At 40.6% G+C, this 19,779-nt stretch overlaps 4 protein-coding genes across 7 annotated transcripts; 2 read left to right on the forward strand and 2 right to left on the reverse strand.

Annotated features, from left to right (window-relative positions):
* Positions 1-29: 29 nt before the first annotated feature.
* Positions 30-6,108, reverse strand: foxj2 (forkhead box J2). Its single transcript, XM_069142570.1, has 10 exons — positions 5,735-6,108; positions 5,057-5,409; positions 4,847-4,921; positions 4,629-4,718; positions 3,941-4,069; positions 3,384-3,846; positions 3,172-3,294; positions 2,954-3,055; positions 1,405-1,746; positions 30-886 (listed from the first exon to the last, which is right to left on the reverse strand). Exons 2-10 carry the CDS (start codon positions 5,381-5,383, stop codon positions 774-776), a joined length of 1,764 nt encoding a protein of 587 aa, XP_068998671.1. The 5' UTR covers positions 5,384-5,409; positions 5,735-6,108; the 3' UTR covers positions 30-773.
* Positions 6,109-6,179: 71 nt separating this feature from the next.
* On the reverse strand, positions 6,180-9,263 carry isoc2 (isochorismatase domain containing 2). 4 transcript variants are annotated; one of them, XM_069142575.1, is made up of 7 exons: positions 9,165-9,263; positions 8,690-8,762; positions 8,253-8,377; positions 7,942-8,154; positions 7,391-7,461; positions 7,121-7,238; positions 6,180-6,346 (listed from the first exon to the last, which is right to left on the reverse strand). In XM_069142575.1, coding segments are annotated over exons 2-7 (594 nt in total). In that variant the 5' UTR covers positions 8,691-8,762; positions 9,165-9,263; the 3' UTR covers positions 6,180-6,280. The 4 variants fall into 4 exon arrangements, with proteins under 4 accessions (XP_068998676.1, XP_068998678.1, XP_068998679.1 ...); XM_069142577.1 differs by lacking the exon at positions 9,165-9,263 and adding an exon at positions 8,986-9,128; XM_069142578.1 differs by lacking the exon at positions 9,165-9,263 and adding an exon at positions 8,832-8,979 and having other exon boundaries at positions 8,690-8,747.
* Positions 9,234-11,889, forward strand: atg12 (ATG12 autophagy related 12 homolog (S. cerevisiae)). Its single transcript, XM_069142579.1, has 4 exons — positions 9,234-9,327; positions 10,443-10,579; positions 10,663-10,725; positions 11,680-11,889. The coding sequence occupies exons 1-4, from the start codon at positions 9,234-9,236 to the stop codon at positions 11,737-11,739; spliced, it is 354 nt and encodes a 117-aa protein (XP_068998680.1). The 3' UTR covers positions 11,740-11,889.
* Positions 11,890-14,328: 2,439 nt separating this feature from the next.
* Positions 14,329-19,772, forward strand: LOC138194113 (germ cell-specific gene 1-like protein). Its single transcript, XM_069142571.1, has 6 exons — positions 14,329-15,099; positions 17,404-17,586; positions 17,700-17,747; positions 17,833-17,985; positions 18,149-18,260; positions 18,391-19,772. Exons 1-6 carry the CDS (start codon positions 14,904-14,906, stop codon positions 18,761-18,763), a joined length of 1,065 nt encoding a protein of 354 aa, XP_068998672.1. The 5' UTR covers positions 14,329-14,903; the 3' UTR covers positions 18,764-19,772.
* Positions 19,773-19,779: the final 7 nt, after the last annotated feature.

The raw sequence follows: 19,779 nt of genomic DNA on the forward strand, positions 1-19,779 counted from the left end.
CCCCCCCCCCCATCTAGGGCCCAATGAAGTGATGAGAATAAATTGATGCTTTATTTTCTTTGGTGAACATACTTTTAAAATTTTACAACCCAGCAGACAAACAACACCCTGCCAATTACTGACATAAGATCAAGAAACATTATTACAGCATATCAATTTGACTCGGTGACAAAAACAACTGTTTCAACCTTGAAACATTGTGCTCGGTCATATCTGACAAACTTGATCCCAGACTTGCTCTCAGAGAAAAGATCAGTGTGAAGGATTCAGTGTTCTCTAGTGGCGAGTTTGCAAATTGCACCCAACTGAACACCCGGTTGCATCATTAGTGGGAGGAACACTGGAGTTGGTTGTTACCTTGTGGGAGGGTTAGGGATCAGGTGACTGATAGTGAAACAACCAATCACAGCGGTGTAATATAAAGCGTCTCTCTGATAGCATGCAACACAAACTTTGGCCTCACCCTCCCCTTCCAAGGAGAATCTAAGGTGGCTAGAGTCCCTGTAGAGCCAACATTTGGTTTTGTCCCTTCGGGGCTACTGTAGAAACATGGTGGGCTCCGTGGAAGAGGACCTGCTCCCTATGTATAAATTAAGCCCATTCTGAGGTTACAAAACCACAACGGTTCTCAGTTTCAGGGGATTTTACACTGATGAAAAGAGAATTATGAATATTGTGTTCCATTTCTGCCAATAGATGCACCTAAATCCTACACACTGGATGTTTCATTTGTAGCAACAGTTCCCTGAAACATTGTCAAACTGTTTCAAGGGTCAAACAATCAGGGAGTCCCAGTCAAAGTCGTCCTGGATCTCCTCGCTGTTGCTGTGCAGACTCTTCAGTGGAGGACGCTGTCGAGGTGTCACTGACAGAGGTTGGATCCCAGCTGACACGTAAAAGAGAAACATGGACTAAGTTACAGTACAATAGAAGGAAGTGAGACAACATTCAAAGATGTTCTTTTTTTCTATTTCAACAACTTCTTCTTTACAAAGCTTAGATTGCTGCTTCCATTTTGGAAAACAACTGCAAAACTACTTAAAATGTAAACTTTTTGGCAACTGTAATAACTCTTGCTGTCCATACTGGCCACGAAGAGATCTTTTCCCAACAGTTTTTGGGGACAAAATCCACAGTCCTGCATTGAGTTCCCTCGACAGTGTTTCGAATAAATAAGTAAAAACACTAACTCTGTGTATTTGCCTCTGCTGAGAGCTGATATTAGCTTTAGTATTTTTTGAATGTACTGTTACACTGAGCATATCTGATGGATATAGTCACCCAATCACTTATTGCACCTGTGACAATAAGGGATTGGAGGAACACCTTGGTCAAATATGACCTCATCATTTGCCATTAAAGTAAATAAGTAAACGGCCTTTAAGTATGATGTCCAGAACTCACCGGTTGTGTTTGCAGGCTGTGTTAGCTGAGGTCTCTGAAGACCCGGTCCCTGCATGTGCAAAGCTCTCCGGGGCGGCTGAGCTCCATTGGCGGCAAGAACTATGGGGGAGTAGGGAAGGGGTGAGGGGTGAGTGAGGCTGGCGAGGGTAGGAGGCAGGTTGGAGGCGAAGGGTGCTACTTGTAGGGAGTGAGGTGCACCGAGGGCGAGTGGGGAGTTATTCCCAGAAGTGATCATGCCTTTCTGAGTAAAGAAGCGGTTCAGAGAGTCACAGAGGGAAGTGAAGAGCGTCGGGTCGAGGGCCCAGTCGCAGAGCTCCGCCTGCCGCATGCTCTCCAGCAGGTCTGGAAGCAGAAAGTGAAGGAACTGGTTAAAGAACAAAGCATGACTGTTTTGACTGCAGTCTGCAGCCTTTTACGAATAATATAAACTATGAAAAGCTAAACTTTTACTTATAATTCCTATTATTTTACAAAGATCTCAAAAAAAAAATCATCACTCATTGTTACATTAACTGCTAATAATTATATCTTCTGATGACAAATACAAAGATTTTAAAGGGTCAGTTACCCCTAATTTACTTCGGCAGGTGTCTTGTCATTTTTGTTTTTATCTCTTGAGGTTTTGAACTAAATGTCTCTGAGAAATCTTAATGCAGATGAATGAACGTTAATTGGTGGCATACATAGTTTTGAAAATTATATTTAAAAATATGTAACAGCTATAAGTGATTTAAGACTGCAACTTTGATTTTTAATTATTAAATAATCTGTAAATAACCTTAGAGATTAATTAGTTTTACTAATTAACTGATCGATTGTTTTGGCTAAAACATTTTAAAAACTGCATTAACAAACTACAATATTTTTAACAGAAAAAATTTACAAAGATTTGACTAAAATACAGATTTCAGTCACAAATGAAAAAAATAAAATCACATTTTAAGAGGCTGAAATGAAAAAAAAATTATTTTTATTTTTGAAAATAACTGAAATGATTCATTAGGGACCACAATTACTTCAAATCAGTTTCCAGTTGGCCAACTTAGTGACTGAAAAAAAACATTTCAGCTTTTGCCATTTCATAGACAGCCTTTGCATGTCATTAAATTTGCATCTTTTTCTGCACGCAGTTTGTGTTTGGTCTACAGATATCCTTGACTGTTCGTGGTTTCTCTATGCTGCTCTTTTCCCTCCCCACTCCCCCCTCAGCCTATCTCACCTCTAAGGTGGGTTCTGTCGGAGGTTTCTTCCTGTTAAAAGTGAGATTTTCCTCCTCTTGGAATTGTTGGGTTTCTCCCTATATTATTGTATGGTCTCAACCTTATTATGCTAAGTCCATTAAAATGACTTTTGTTGTGATTTGGTGCTATATAAACAAGATTAATTTGAGCTGTCAGCAGAGCATCCTGCAGAAGAAAGCACAGAGACAGATATCTCAGAACCTCAGTAGATGAAACTCAAAGTTCTCTTAGAATAAGTGAGAAAATGTGTTATTTTGTAATTGGGGTAAAGGAACCCTCTAAAGAAGACTGTGGGTGACAGCACAGACCTGGGTGACCAGAGAGGTCTATGTTTGCCCAGTCTAGATTGCTGGCAATGCGGAAGCTCTCCTTCAGAGAATCGGGGGTACTGAACCAGTCGGGTGGCACCGCTGAAGTTAGAGGGAGGAAGGCAACTTTAGAAAGCAAAAGAACTTTCACGAGTTTACGTTGCTGGTTTTTATACGATTCAGGCTTTTCTGGGTTGAATACGTAATGTGAGACTCACTGTATTGTGAAATGTTGTGTGCAGTTGGTGCAGCTGGTGCAGGATGAGGGGACATCGGTAGCAGAGTTGGAGTGTGAAGTGGAGTAGTGTCATTATTTGGGACAGGGAGGGGAGTAACTTCCGCTGGAAAGAAAAGAGAAGAAATAATTTACCCATGCACATCTGTAATCTATCATTTATATTTGAAACACACCTACACACACGATACTTACACTGTGAGCCTCCCCTCTCTCGCATTGTCTTGACGAGAGACTTGAAAGACGCATACAAGTCGGGTAAGTTAAGCTCATCGAAGGTGAAACGCAGTAGAGGATCAGAAGAGCAGTTCACTGAAACAACAGGAGGGACAGCCGACACAGAATAGTGGCCGGGTCCTGACACGGTGCAAACAGGCGTCGAGTTAGGAGCACAGGAGAAAGTTGAAACAGATACGGGATCTGAACTGGCAGGAAAGGAGAAAGAGAGAGCAGCTGGAGAAGCTGTGGACATGTTGGCGGCAGACAGAGGTGTAGCAGAAGCAGCGGGGATGGAAAAAGTGCAGTCAGGTGGGTGAGGAGAAGGGAAAGTATTGATGGATGACATGGGGGCTGCAGGTGGGAGCTGAGCTGATGAGGAGACAGACGGATGAGGGACAGGGAGACTGGAGACCGGGCTCGGCATGTAGGGTGATGGTTGCTGTGAAGACAGAAACATCATTAAGCCGCTGTTTAGTTAAGAAAAACACCAGACAAACCTGGCTGTGATAGAAGAAGGGAATAAGTGACTCTACCTTGCAGGGGGGAGGAGAGAGGGAGGCCGACTGGGGGGACTGCTGCTGAAAACAAAGCCGGTCTGTCTGGGAATTTGGTTGATGAGGAGACGGTCCTCTCACTGCTTGGGTCTCCGGCAGCTGAGAAGCCTGCAACAGCACAGCACCACTATTTTCAGTAGGAATAGAGCATTACTCAAATATACTCAAGTTAAAGTGTTGTTTCGCCCAAAATACAATATGAAAAGCATGATTGAAAACAAAACACAAAAACAGTCTTTCAGTAGCAGGCATACCTTCATGTGCTCAGGTTTTGAGACGCCCCGTCTCTGCTCTGAAGTCGAATATTAGTAAATGGTGACCAATCCGCAAAAAATAGGGATGGCTCCAGCCATAGAAAGAATCTGTATTAATAGTACTTACCTCAAACGTGGTCAAATAAAACCAAACACAATCTGCATGGCTAAATACCACCAGAAGTAGTTTAGAAAATGTGTTTGTTTTAGTAAACTGGCCCTTTAAAGTAAATGGGTGCAGGACTAAGATGTCCTTGTTTCCGAGAAGTATTAATGAGTTTCATTTTTAATCTGCAAGTAACCTGGAAATACCCTCATTGTATTTTCAGGGGGGAGGGTTTGTTTGTTTTTTACAGTTTTTGTCATTAAAGTTTAGTCGGTTCACACAAGTGAGCGAGTGATTAAAAACATACATCCTCTCTCTGCTCCTCCACTGGGTAGGGACGTTTAGGTGCCCTCACTGAATTCACCTCTGCAGGTCCATCCATTGTCCAATAGGAGCCCTGGAAATACAGTACATGTTTCTAGCTTTCCACTCACTTAAATATGCATTTGTTCATCTCATATGTTGCAAAAATATAATTAAAGCACACATATATACATCAGGCATCATAATATAAAAGGAAGTCACCTTGCCGGGGTCGCTCTGTGGTCGAGGTACTTTCCTGAAGCATTTATTGAGGGACAGATTGTGTCGAATGGAGTTCTGTTAAGAATGAAATGAGTTAGCAGCCAGTGATGCACATATTAATAACTACATATTAACTACGTTAAACTTTAGTAACACACTGTACTACTCTCCTGCACCGATGATATGTCAGAGTTGGGCAGTAAGGCTTACTTTCCATCCGCGGCCTGCTCGGCAGTAGTAGGGGAACGTGTCGCTGATCCAGGTGTAAATGTCATTTAAACTCAACTTCCTCTCAGGTGCAGCTGCTATTGCCATGGCGATGAGAGTGGCGTAGCTGTGAGGGGGTTTCCCTTTAAAGTTAGAAGAGGAGGGGTCCGGCACTGGGGGTAGGAAGTCTCCTCTCTCCCTCCCTCTGTCTCTCTTCTTTTCCTTCTCCCCTCCTCCTCCTCCTCTCTCTTTCCCGGAGCGGAGGCTGCTGATTCCCAGCTGAGGCAGCCAGTCAATACTGGTGAGACTGGAGTCCAAGTCAGAAGACATGGTTGCTCTTTTTCCCTGTCCTGGGTCTGAAGGATCAAAGGAGGAAGTACTTGATCAACACGTCCTGTTACTTTTTGTTTACTTGTGACATTTTAGAGACAAACACAAACACTGAGCAGTCCCACAGAAGATTACCCTCCAATGCCTGCAATGTAATCATGTCAGCCGTTCTGCTCCTGTACATCCAACCACCGTCAATTACAGACCAGCAAGTTCAGACACAAGGCACTCTGTGCAGCTCTGGAAACTTTCCATTTACAAGCCAAGACACAGCATCAGCGTGTTTACATAAAAGTCTGTCAGTTCCACCAACATTTACTATTTTATGTAGAAGAAGAGTGACTTTCTTACCTCTCTATGGTCACTTGAGGGCCAAGCCCTTAAAAAGTGTGAATATTTTATGTTGTCATCAGCTGTGCACAACTCCTGACAAACTAGTGTCCGTCCTTCCCTTCAGATCTCTCTCGTCAGCATGTTGAGTCCCAAAAGACCACCGATCATAACTTCGACTTGTGAAAGTTTGTGTAACTTCGTAGAAATATACACAAAAAAAAAACTTGTCGGTGAGCTTCCTTTTTCTCTCCCTCTGTCGCTCCTTCCCCTCCCTTTCTGATTTTACCAGAATGAAGTCACTCACCCCTCCCCTTTGTGACATCACTCTTTGCACCCGCCTCTATGAGCAGGTCCCACCTCTTCAGCCTGGCATCTCATAACAAGAGAACCACCAAGAACTTCCGCAAAGCAAAACACAATGGTTTGATCGAGATGCATGAACACCAAAGCACAGCAGTACAAATTGAAACTGGCAGCTTTGCTTTATTAGTCTGTGAACTTCATCAGTATGTTGGAAGCAGTGAAGTTCTGTACTGTGGAGTTCAGTGACAGGAGATGATCTCTCTACAGAGCGCTGAAGAAGGCGAGGAGGCCGGTGTCGGGGGACGGATGGGCCATGAGCTTCTGGATCTGCCGACAAAATGAATGTGTTAGTCACTTATACTTGTGAAATTGATGTTGGCGTGCTCATACAAGTAAGCAGCAGGTTTATGACGAAATAATCGCCATGATTGGTTTTGAACACTGTACAATGCACACAACAACTATGCCGTCTGGACTTCTGTAAATTTGTGATGTCACAATCTCACGCTCACGCCAAGTGTCCGCCCTCAGCACGGCCCACTGTCCAATCTTATGTGAAAGAAAACACTGAGCGGTCATTTATTCGTGGAGCTAGCAGGCTACAATACTGAAGTAAACCGGTATTTGGTCTGGACATACATCACTCAGAAAAAGCCGATCAGAAGAGAGTGTCATTGGTAACAATATGTCTTGAAGACACAGACCCAAAGAGTCTGTTGCTGGTAGAGCGCCAGAGAGAAGCTTAAGAGAAGTGATGTAAAACAATATTGAGATTATTTTAGATACTTCAAACCACAAAATATCTTCATATGGATATCAAGGCTGCCAATAAAACACAGGAAAAGTGTAAAATATGGGACATTTAAAACAATGTTACTTGCAACCGGTCAGCAAAGTCCACGACAAGGTAGTAAGTTTTAGCAACAAATGAGATGAAGTCTGTAGACTCCCAATTTTTTTTTTTTTAGCACATCTGCATCTGGCAGCAGTCGGAGAACAAATTTGTTTCCTTTTGCAAAACAGCCAGGCTTATATGTACAACACAAATAAAACAGACAAGAGTGTCTCAGGGGTGCAACAAAGTGCAGTTGTATTAAGCACCTCCTTGAAGTTGGGATGTTTGGCATCTTGAACCAGCTGCAGCAGAACAGCCTCTGTGGTGGTGAGAAAAGCTCCACTCTGCTTCAGTCGGGACAGAGCAAACAAACGGTCCGTCTGGCTGATGAGGAAAGCACAAATGATCGTAGTAAAGCGCATGGAACCAGTTTCCCCAAGGCAAATTCATACTATACAGTGTATTTAGCATACCATGGGGATGATATATGATGCTGTAAAAGAAAAAAAACAAAAAAACTTGAAGAATAAAGTTACCTTCTGGATGAGACAGCATCAGCCACAATATGGACCTCCATCCCCTTCTCAAGGAAATCATAAACTGTACACTGAGCAGAGGACAAGGAGATGATTCATCAATTTATTAACTAAAACTGCAAAACCACTGTACAAACTAGAGAAAAAAAAAACATAAGATAACTAAATAATGACCTCTATTAGTGGTATTATTACCACCCTCACACTCATTTCTTTACTTCTTGTAGTATGCAGGGCCAACACAATATAAACACATATATCCAAATGCACTTTAAGTTATCGTTGAAATTTTGTAGGAGGTTGTTTCAGTAAATCCATTTCTGTCACACAAAAAAAGTTTTTTCATGCAAGAATGCATTAGACATACAGTATGCTGCTGTGTGTGTGTGAGCATGGACAGTGTTTTAGTACTGTAAGAAATACAAATACTGAGAGGAGGATCAACATGACTGTGAAAATAAATGTATTAATTACACGCAAGCAAAGAGTTCCAAGGTTGTTTTTTTTTATATTGTGTCATTTTAACAGCTCAACTGCTGATACTGTCTTACTGCAATACAGGCGTGTGCCTCTATCCCACACAGTATAGCTTGTTTGGGGTTTCCCAGGGCCTGAAGCTCCTTCTCCACCTCCTCTATCATCATGGTGAAGGAGGTTTTAGTATGAGCCGTCAGGTCGCCTACTCCCAGCTCTGGTACTGTTGGTCCCAGGCCTTTAGGGTACTGTTCTGTCAAAATGGCCGGGATGCCCAGAACACGACTGGCCTGCGAGGAGGAGGAGAAGGAGGAGAGAGCAGGTGGGTTTGATTAAGACTGTCCAAAGAGTTCACACGTAACTACTGCAGGTGGCGAGTATAACTGACCTGTAGCAATCTGGCAGCATTACTGACGATGTTGGTGAACTGGAAGACGTTGGGTCTGAACTTCTCCTGCATGTCACACAGGAAGAGCACTGCATCCTTGGTGGCGAGGCGGCCAATCTTTGCCACTGCGATAGCGAGGTCACGTAAACGAACAGAGTAAGTTCAGATACATTAGGTCATGGTGATGCACCATCATTAGTGAAATGCAAGGTTAAAGTGCCCTTGTCCAGCTCCTTGTGTCTAAGCATTATTTGGAAAATGACGGGACAACAAAAATGTACTTCCAAGCATGTTTTTGCAAAAATGCATTGAAAAGGAGGAAAGAGGTTGTCTTCCTTGTTCCTTGATGTTGCAATATCTTGAAAACAATGAGACCAAAACTTATCACAGCAGGACACAAATGTGATATATTTGAGTAAAATTGAAATGCGACTTACTGTTGTTGCTTGAGTGGTCCAAATGTGAGCAGAGGAGGTGGTGAAAGGTTCAATGTGACTGCAGAAAGTTTACCTGTCAGGTTAAAAGTGTTATTTACCATGTGACGTCTCCTCTGTAATTTGAAACCAGCAGAGTATTTACCTATTTTCTTTGCAAGAAAAAAAAAATTACGCCTTCAATATTGAACAAAAACGGCATATAACACTATTAGCCAAATAATCAACCACCATCCAGGTTCGTTATGAAACAATCACATTACTGGCGGATATATTAAAAAGTTAAAATAAAGCCTAACCTAGCACGTAGCGAAGAAGACGCAGAAGTTCAACTCAAGAGCATTTATTTGATAAGCACCGCCTTTCCAGAATCCTACTGACCAATAGAATTACGTTTCGTACAGATTGATGTTTCTCAGAACCAATAGCAGTCACGGGTTGTTGTTTTTTTTTTTTTTTTTTTTTTTTTTTTTTTTACCACGAATCGCCTTGCCAGCGCAGGTGGGGGGGTAGGAACCGTGAAGTAACCCAAAGTGGTCACCAGAAGATGTCTGACAATGCAGAGTCCCCAACAGAAGCGCAGAAGGAGGAGCTGCAGCCACCATCAGACGACTCTGCGACAAATGATGACAAGAAAAAAAGTAAGAAACCGCAATATACCGATATCACTTCACAGATTACGAAGTCATCTGTTTATGAGGACTGTTGCTAATGCTAAAGGAAACAATTCCGGGTGTGTGACGTGTAAGTCGATTGACAGTAGATATGGCCAATGGGGTGGCTGTTTGTTCCTGTTTAACCAATGAACATGTAGGTTTTTTTTTAACACGTGATCCTACCGGTTTGGGGAATGGCTAATGCTAATGCTAATAATTATGAGAGTAATTTACAGTTTCATCTATTTCCTCTCATAGGTTACATATTTTACAGAGAGCTGCAATGATTAATCAAGTATATTTTACAGTTATGCCACATTCATATCTTGGACATGAAGATGATATATTCAGTTATTTAGTTTAGTTTATTGAAAATGCGACGTTTGACACAAGTGTGTTCAGAAACTGCAAACAATACTTTACGTTTTACATTTCGTTAGCTATGTGGGATTTAATTTGAAACGGCTTTCAGTTTCCTAGTTATTCCAGAAAACAATATGCGTGACTTTATGAAATAACTTTATTCAAAAACATCAAAGAAACTGTTTTAACAGACTCTAGACCTTTGCACGGGTGTATTAATGATGGCTCAAGTGCTGCATACTGTACATTTTAGAAGTTTTTGACATATTTTAAGTGTAACAGCAGCCTTTTTTTTATGGTTAAGTAATATGCACCCTGTCACTTATAAAAAAAAAATAAAAAAAAAAATACCCCCCCCCCCCCCCAAAAAAAAAAAATCGTTTTCAATTTGGAACAAAAAATACTATAAATTCCACTTATTTTAGTTCGTTGGACAAAAATAAGTTACAATTTTGTTGCCCAGTGTAATAAAGTGTGCAAAAACCCAAAGGATGCATTACATTTCTCCATACAGCACTGTCCTCATTAAAAAGGCCTGTTTTCTCTATAATTCTTGATTGGAAACTGTTGAGGCCTTTTTTTTTTTTTAATTATTATTATTATTATTGGTCATGCCTCCAAGGATTTCACAAGCATTTCTCCAGAAATTCCACTGAACAGTTCAAGTCTAGTTTTGTCGAGATCAGTCTGGGTTGGAGCCGTAGCAACTTTCACTTTTATTTTCTCTGTTTTTATAGTTGATGTGCTGTTGAAGGCAGTAGGAGACACTCCTATAATGAAAACGAAGAAGTGGGCAGTGGACAAGGGGAGGACAGTACAGTCTCTTGCTCAGTTCATTTCCCGCTTCCTCAAGCTTGATGCCAATGAACAACTGGTAAGGATGTTTTTCCTTTGGCATGTTTATTTCACAAATCATGTCTTTTCATAATAATATAACTATATCTATTTTTTTTCCAGTTCATCTATGTTAACCAGTCTTTTGCCCCCTCACCGGATCAAGAAGTAGGTCTCCTCTTTGATGTGAGTAAATGTACAGTTATAAAGCTCTGTGGTTGTAGTTTGTTCTGTATTATTTTGTCATTAGTTTTCAACCTAAAGAAGATACATACGTCGTCATTTGGCATTGACTATTTGTAAAAAATGAAATATAGACCATAGCCACATTTGTCTTCTTTGTTTTTTCCCAAATGATATTGCAGCACACGCACACACACATACACAAATAGTTTGTCAGTAATAGTATTTTCCCTTTTTGTTTCATTAAATTAGTGAGTGAAGCAACATTTTTAAGCATATTAACATTAAGACAGGGATCTGTAAGAGCACCACATTTGATTTACTGAGCAGGAATTTACAGTTTTCTGTTGCAGAAAAGAAGAGCCTGTAATTTAATTGTATCTTATATTGTACCTCCTATAAGGACATACAGTAATCCATATACAGTTTTACCTGCTATAACAGTGAGTGTCAGTCAGGCTGCCAGAGGAGAAATGAGCTCTTTAAAATTTATATTTATTAGCATAACCTGCAAAAGTCAGAGACTCCAAACCCACTGACAGATTTGAATTGGAGAATCGGAGATACAAATTTGTTTCTGACAGAAAAATGTGTGTGAAAGTTGTAACTCCTAAATAACCACAATATAGACACGTTTACCATACTGGACTAATCTCTGGGTCTTCCATGAAATATTAAATACTGCGTTTGCATGTGTTCAGCCTGCATGAGAGGACAGGTCATGTAGAGATTTGACCAGCAGAGGGGGCAATAAGAGGGAAGCTTCCAGTGACATAAGCCAAAATCCTTCAGGCCACCATTAATGTTTTGATAAGTAACAGTAAAGACCTCAAAGTCTAGAAATTACTGCGTCAGTTAATCATCCCAATGTTAATTATTACTTGACAGTTAAATTGCTGTTTTGGTTTTTTTTTTAAACATTTTATTGGTTCCTTTTCTTCCTCTTTGTTGTTTCAGTGCTTTAGCAGTGATGGCAAGCTGGTTCTACATTACTGCAAATCTCAAGCCTGGGGTTAACTGCTTTCTACAACTTTGTTTTTGATCCCATCCTCCTTAAGTTCGTCCTCACAAATATGCACACAATGTTGTTGTTTTTCTCTTGGGCCACTTCTTATCTGTCAGTTATTATGTAAATACAATGTAAATAAATTATTGTGACAATGGAAAGCTCTGTCTACTGTTTGTTTTTTTTTCTTTTTTTTTTCTGGGTATACATTCGGCACCCATAAAAAAAAAAACGCCTGAACTCACTGGCCTAGGATTTGGCCTGATTGTGTGGAAAGTACAAGGAAAAGCCCTCTTAATGAGCTGGTCATTAGTGTCCTCCCTCTTAGTGTGGTAATTAAACAAGTCAAAGTTGTAATGTAGTGGAACTCAAACTGGTGATAAAGGTTTTAGGAGGTGGAGAAGGGACAGACACAGGAAGAGAGGGGGCACTACAGTAACAGATGGACTTGGAGGGATTACATGATTCAGAATGCGTTTGTGACATAAATTCCCAAGAAAGACAGAAAAGAGAGTGGAGTGGCGTGGAAACAGACACTCAGCCGCTCCATCAGTTTGCATCTCCATCTGCCTATTGGCCAGGAGGAGTACAGGGGGGAGTGCAGCTGGAGAGGTAAGGGCTACTGATGCTCATCCAGGAGGAGGAAAACTGGTTTCATACAGAGGAGAAAGAGGAAGAGGGTAGTCACACAGAGAATCTATCCAAGATGGAGCGACTAAAATCAAATTCTTAAGGAGCTTTTTGATTAAGAGCTCTTGAGATAACCAAGGTTCAGAGGACTGTAAGAAGTGACAGCTGAAAATTGGGTTTTACCATGTAGCTCCTTCATGTTTGACATGAAGTACAAAGGACAAGAGAAAGGACTTTGGTAGGTACGTTATTTGTCATTTTAAAATATCTGAACCTGAAGAGATTAGTAGATTGACAGAAAACGAATCGGCAAACGATTATGATTATTGTTAAAATGTTTAGCTAATTTATTTATTTTTTTACAAGAAAAAGATTATTGCTTCCAGCTTCTTTAATATGAGAATTAATTTTCTTTTCTTTGTCATTTATGATAGTATACCAAAGAGCTTGGTTTGCATGGAAGTAAAAACAAAGCCAACAAAATTAAGATGTCACCCTAAATATCACCACATATGTAAAGTGAATTAATAAAATATTATCTTAAAAATAAGTGATGTATGGTATCTGTTGCTTTTATTTCCACCTATTGCATTTAGACCTTTCAAATATTTTTCTGATGCATGCAGGTTGAATAAGGGGAAGTTTCTAATGAGTGTTTAAATATTTGTTGAGACAGAAAAACATGTCAATGTATTTATTTATTTATTTTAAATCAACAAGAATTGTATTTCTGTTGAATTAAGATTAAAGATGTTTGAAATGTTACCAAATCTTGAACAGATCAGCCTGAATGGTTCATTCTGTACTCAACTTTTACCGGTCACATTGTGTGTTAATCCTGATCACAAACCCAAAACTGGGGAGTATGTTCTCTATGTTTCACGGTGGAAAATGGTGGTGAGCATTTAAAATAACATAAAGCTGTCTGCATGGTTGTACTTAAAACAAGATGTAGAAATTCATGTGGCTATTAAGTTGACAGTTAATGCTGAGCGTAAGCAACGTTGTGTTGTAATAATGTCAACATGCATACAGAGGTCAGGTCTTTTGAAAACCATTCATAGACTGTGCAAGCATTTTAGGCACTGAAAGCAAAAGTGGGGAGCCGGTCAGCAGGAATGCCATGAATAGTTTTGATATATCAATAAAATGAATTAAATCAGTATTTGGTCACCTTTTGCCTCTCAAACAGCACCAATTTTTCTCGATATATAGACTTGCACACAGTTTGTCAGAGTTCTCAGCAGGTTGATAGTTCAAATGCTGAATGAATTTGTGACCAATCAGATGCCTCCATTACTTATTACATTTTGAACAGTTAGATAATAATAATCATACATCATGTAGTGCTGTAATGGCCACAATAATACTTTCATGGTTGTTTTTTTAATATTTGTTTGTTGTATTTCTTTTTACTGTCAGACAACAGAATGGGATCAGAGATGAGTTATTGTGTGAAATTCAAATGGTTTAACCTTTGTTCTGTTGTTTTTCAGGGACTGTGGGCTGACAGAGATATTACATGGGAGATGGGGACAGACGACATGGTCTGAGTGCACTTAACACTAAAACACACCTAAAATAAACAGATTAAAGCAGATTTTCAGGGATTATCAGTAAAAAAAATGTAATTTAGATCTGGGATTTATCCATAATTTCATCAAAAATAAAAAGTAATCTATTGTTTATCTCCCCTCCATCTTGTTTTGGTCCAGCAGGGGAGTTCATAATGAGCAGCAGGCTTGAGTGTGTTAATCAGGGAGCACAAAGATATTAGCTGGGGTCACAGAGAAGCACACAGCTTTCTATAATCCCTCCTTTAAAACAATTGGAGGATTATGTGACCTAAGGCAGTGATTGAAGGAACATTCATCAAAGTTAGATGTCACCATATGGACACCTTGGCCTTAGCCTCTGTGTTCACCATTCAGCTAGTCAATTTTATTTTATTGAAAGGTAATGAATTTAGTTTAAGGATGTTCTTTATCTCCACTGATCTAATATGTCCACACAAAAGGATCAAAAGTATTGGCCATATCAATTCCCACGGGGATCAATAGCAGGACCTCAGATTGGAGCTCCCTGGCTGCATACTCTTATACCATTGCTTCCCACCGTTCTCTCCCCTTCATCATCCACTTAAATCCCATCTTGTTCATTTTTTTTTTCCATCTGTCTTTTCCCACGTATCGACTTCAGAGTATTTTATTCTGCTCCCTCCCCTGTCGTTCTCTTTATCATCCTCTCTTTTAATCACGCTGACTTTACAGTATCCCGTTGTCAGCTGTGTTTTGTCATCTTCTGTCTCTGCTGTTATATCACAGTTATCTTTGCTTTCTATTTAAACCTGGCAGCTCATCACCTCTTAAAACCGCCCCAAAGCATCTGTCCCTCCCTCCCTCTCGACTCCATCTGTGACTGTTGTCATACTCTCTGTTTTTTTTTCCACGTGCAGTTTCCCCCCCTCTGTCCCTTTTTTGGCCTCACTTCTCCCTCCTCTCCCTCTGTCCGGACTCCCCCTGCCTACCTCCTGTCCTGTGTGGCCATGCTGGAGGGTATGTCCCGTCGCTCTCGCTCCCTGCTCTCCCTGACCTTGACCTCTTTGGCTCTGGCCCTCTCCATCCTGGCTCTCTGCACCTCCTATTGGTGTGAGGGTACTCACAAAGTGGTGAAGCCCCTCTGCCTGTCACCTGTCAAAATGAAGAACTGTGGTCAGAACAACAGCGAGGCTTACACCACAGGTATGGAAATGCCACACATCAAATGCATGTTTTGTGCAGCTTTATTGTGCCTCCTTATACTTTATAAATGTAAATTCATTTAAGTAGCTTGGATTGATCTTTTAATGTTGGCTCTTGGACGCAGATATGTATGCATAGATATATTTGAACGCCCACTTTTGAGATGTACCTCCCCATGCAGCTCCCTTCTGGTTGTGTGTTTTGTGTCTTGACAAGTTTACAGGAAGAGTGCAGATGTTCAATTACAGTTCAGCTAAACTTTGAAATAAGCAAAACGATTGGTCAAAACCATTTACCTTAAAAAGCCATGTTTGATGCAATTTTTAAAGTTCTTAAAGTTGACATCTTTTCTGACTTGTTTTAACAAATGAAGAGGACAGGTACACATACAACAACAGACATGCTAATAATAGTGATACAACACATTTTTGCACGTCATCTCTAAAATGTAGTAAAAAGAAGCATAAAGTTACATAAAGTAGGGAAACAAGTACCTCAAAAACCTAGTACAGTATTTAAGTAAATGTACTTTATTACGCTTTATACCATTTAAAAGCAGCATTTGATAATAACCAAGTTTATAGTTGAGAAAGAGAAAGAAAACAACCCCAAGTACCCCACACACTCTACCATCCCATCAGCTTAAAAATAAAGTGCACATTGAACAGAAATTAACTGCAGTAAAAATATGTGACCGATCCCAATTCCTGTTACCACACGTTCACGGGCATGTCTCAATTTGTTCTTAACATCATGAGATCTTGGAGTCATTGTACAGTCGTGGTGTTTTCATAGCATGAGGCATTTGTAATTTGGGATAATTTTACTGTTGAATCTGTAACTGTTAAGGCACCAGCTGTCACAGCCACAGGTTACCTAATGTTTTAGTCATAGAGAATTTCTGGAGGACAAACATACTGTCTCCCCTTCAAGAAACATATCTTTAGTTAAAGGCAATGGCCTGTCCCGACCCTGCAGTGGTACACAACTTCATTCGATATTTTATTATAAATGCCACTTAAGAAATCTACACAATGCGTTGCTTTGCTTTGGCAAAACAATTTTAACCCCATCTCTTTCTGGAGCTTTAATGGGCTCTTAGTGCACAGCTTTGTGAGAAAGCTCTGGAAAAAGCAGGTGGACTTGGAGGGAAGGTTGTTTTGTCAAATTACTTTTTTTTCATGTTCAAAAATGAACCTTCACTCTGAGATGCTTATTAATGCATCATGTACCAAAATGTTTCCATCCAAAGTTGAGTTAATGCCCTTAGAATTTAAACCTCTTCTTGAGGCTAACTTAGATGGTTCGCAGTATGTGTGTACAGTGTGTACCGTAGTCATGTGTGTGTTTGAGTGTCTGTGTATGGTCCTTCTTGTATCTTCTCAGGTGTCTTCTAAAATGCAACTTTTCTGACTCTGACTTTTTCAAAATTTTGGCCTTGACTATTGAACCTGAATACACAAGTGTTGACATTTTTAATTCTTTGCACTCTGTCACCACATGACAACAAATACCTGGAACTAATCTGACTGGATAAAGTGACAGGCCTCTACTCTGGTTAGAAAGTGATTGTCCTTGGTTTTGATGTTTGTAATCTCTTTTTGCCAATGCTTTAGTCCCACTGTGAACTTAATTATGGCTTAGTATTAATCTGTGGGGTGTGAAGGTGGCTCCTAAAGCTTCATTCGCCCATAGAGCAGGGGTCGACACTGCCTGCTCTGTGGTCATTATTCTCTTAACAGATATGCTAAATCCACCATGAGATTAACAGCTCTTATTGCATAGAGAAATTAACTTTGGTCACTGCATGTACTTTGTGTACTTGCGCACAAAGGATCCACCTTTACTAATACACAGGGGTAGAAACCTGATTTATAAACACACGTGGCATGACAGCGTGTACACTGACAAGGCTGCATGTGACTGCAAAACACAGAGGCATGTTATCTTTGAGGGAACGGTGTGATTCACAGAGGTTTTAGTGCTCAACGTTTTGAGGGTCCTGTATTTGTTTAATATTTGCATAATATGGCTCCTGTGCATGCAGATTTCCTCCCACCTTCTAAAAAATGCAGGTCTGTAAAGGTTAGGAGAGTGTTGATTTTCCATAAATGTGAGCGTGAGTATGAATGGGTTTGTTTTTCTGCGAGCTGAAAAGAAAGAGATGGAGACAAGACCTCCACTCGGTGCATGATGTGTTTTACTCTAGCCACTGACTTCATTAACCAAAATAATAAAATGCAGGCACAAAAAATTAACCTAAAATTTTTTGTCTCACAGTCATCTCCTTGTGCTTTCACACAGAGAGTCCCACTCAGAACCCCTTCAACCGCACACTGTCTCCAGCCAGGAGAGATGAGCTGGCCAAGATCAGACAAAGGCAGCTTGCCAATGCAGTTCACTACATCTGGGAGACAGGCGAGGACAAGTTTGCTTTTAGATACTTCCACACTGGCTTCTGGGAAAGCTGTGAAAAACACAGTGACGGTGAGACTAAGAAGCACACTTGGACCTGGTCACAATAATCGCTCATCTTTCAGAGCTGTTTGGGTTCTATCTGCTCACATATACTCTTTATTCAAAATGCTGTCCTTCTACAGGAGAGAAATGTCGCAGCTTTATAGAGTTAACTCCAGGGGAAACACAAGGTGAGTTGTGACTTCAGTCTTTCACTGCAGTATTGACATATTTTTCTGTATGGCTGTATGTTTTTCATGTGTTTGCACATTGCAGGTGTGCTCTGGCTGTCAGTTATTTCTGAGTTTACATACATTGGTCTGCTGGGGATGGGCTTCTTACTGATGTGGCTGGAAGTCTTGTGCTCCCATAAAGAGATGCACTCACTAAAAATAAATGCCTATGCAGCTATCTGCACTGTTTTATCAGGTGAGAACCCAGTGTATCACTCAGTTCTACATTATTTTGTTTCTTTCAAGAACTTCATAACCCTTTCCTTCTGCTTGTAGGACCAACGTAATTCATTTTTTTATATGGTCATCTGAGAGTCCTGTATTTTTTTAAATATTTGTTTGATCCACCTACCGTATAGGTCTTCTTGGGATGGTCGCACACATGATGTACACCACAGTATTTCAGATGACAGTTATTGTTGGCCCTAAAGACTGGAGGCCTCAGTCCTGGGACTACGGCTGGTCATTTGCGTAAGTGGCTGCTCTTCAGATACAACATTCAAGCCTGTAATATTTAAATATGTGCATAAAATATGAATTATACATATAAATTAAAGGCATGTTTCTACTTTCCTAACTATTCGAAATTCTCTGTTCCTAGTCTTGCCTGGGTGTCCTTTAGCTGCTGTATGGGAGCCGCTGTGGTCACACTCAACTCCTACACAAAGACCATCATCGAGCTTCGGCGCAGACAGAGACTCCGTTTAGAGGAAGCAAGAGCCGCCACCCACGCCCCATCCTATGATGAGGTCGTTCCAGGGGGCGGGCTCTACTCCGTCAGTGGCCTATTGCAGTGTCCAGACGGCATGATTGACGTGGCGTGGGCCCCGAATGGCAGCGTGGTTGGAGTGGGGAATGGGGATGTACCGACGCTGGTTTTAGTTGGAGGTTGCGGGCCGGAGGGGTGTGAGGACTGTGAGAGAGAGATGGATGAAATGGAGGAGGCCATGGACCGAGTTGATTCACCTTGCTAGGGGATCAGTTACACACATCAAGTGAAAGAGCTGAAAAACTGAAAAGACACTATCAGCAAATTGAAAAACGGATCCTGGTTTTGACTTCCAGTGAACTTTGGGATGTACTGATGAGGCTGAAAGGCCAATAAAATCAGCACATTTCATATCAAATCATATAAAGACTGCGATGTAGCAAGTGTTTTCTGGGGATTTCTCAGTGCCTCATGGTAGCAAAGTAAATGTATGTCTCTATATATAAATGTTTCTCTCATGTTACTGATTATATGTTAAAATTGCAATGTATCAGGACAACCACTAACTCAGCGACCAATTCGTTTTATAGGCTGGATGTGTTGCCTTCTGAAAGAACATCCAGTTCTTTTCAGTAAACATACAATATATTCACATTTATCTGAGTGGGACACTGAGCACGTTTCCTTTTTCAAGGTCTTCCTTTTTCTGTTGACAAACACAGTTTGCACAGACAACCCCATAGAGATAGAAAGATTACAGAGATTTTGAGAAGTCTGCTCTCTGATGTTGAACAGAAGATTATGTGTAAACCAGTAATCCCGAGTTGGATGGAACGAAGGAGGAATAGAGTGAGGAGAGATGTGACGGGACGGAGAGGAGCGGGTTGTCGGGGGTCAGAATGAAAGTTGGAAGGAAACGCAGGCACGCACTGGCACAGGCTGTGCACACACACACCTTAACATCTGCACCATGAAAACATAACCCTTTCAGAGAAACAGTGGTTTACACGAGCGTTAAGTTCTGTTTAACATCAGATTATACAAGCAAGAATGAATACGAATAAATACATGTACCCACATCTACCTTAAATATCTGTAGGTTATACACTTGAGATAATCCTGGATTTACTGTCTGGGATTAATACAATTGAAAACTTAAAACCTAAAGCGCCATTTTTGTCAGCCACCAGTATTATGATATACAGTGTGTTTCTAGGTCAAAGAAGAATTTATTATTTTCTGGGACAGATAAATAAATGGATTTCCAAACCACAGATGTAT

This window comes from Embiotoca jacksoni, unplaced genomic scaffold (genome assembly GCF_022577435.1).
Source record: "Embiotoca jacksoni isolate LCO1_2020_lvr unplaced genomic scaffold, fEmbJac1.0.p SCAF_11, whole genome shotgun sequence".
Lineage (NCBI taxonomy): Eukaryota > Metazoa > Chordata > Actinopteri > Embiotocidae > Embiotoca > Embiotoca jacksoni.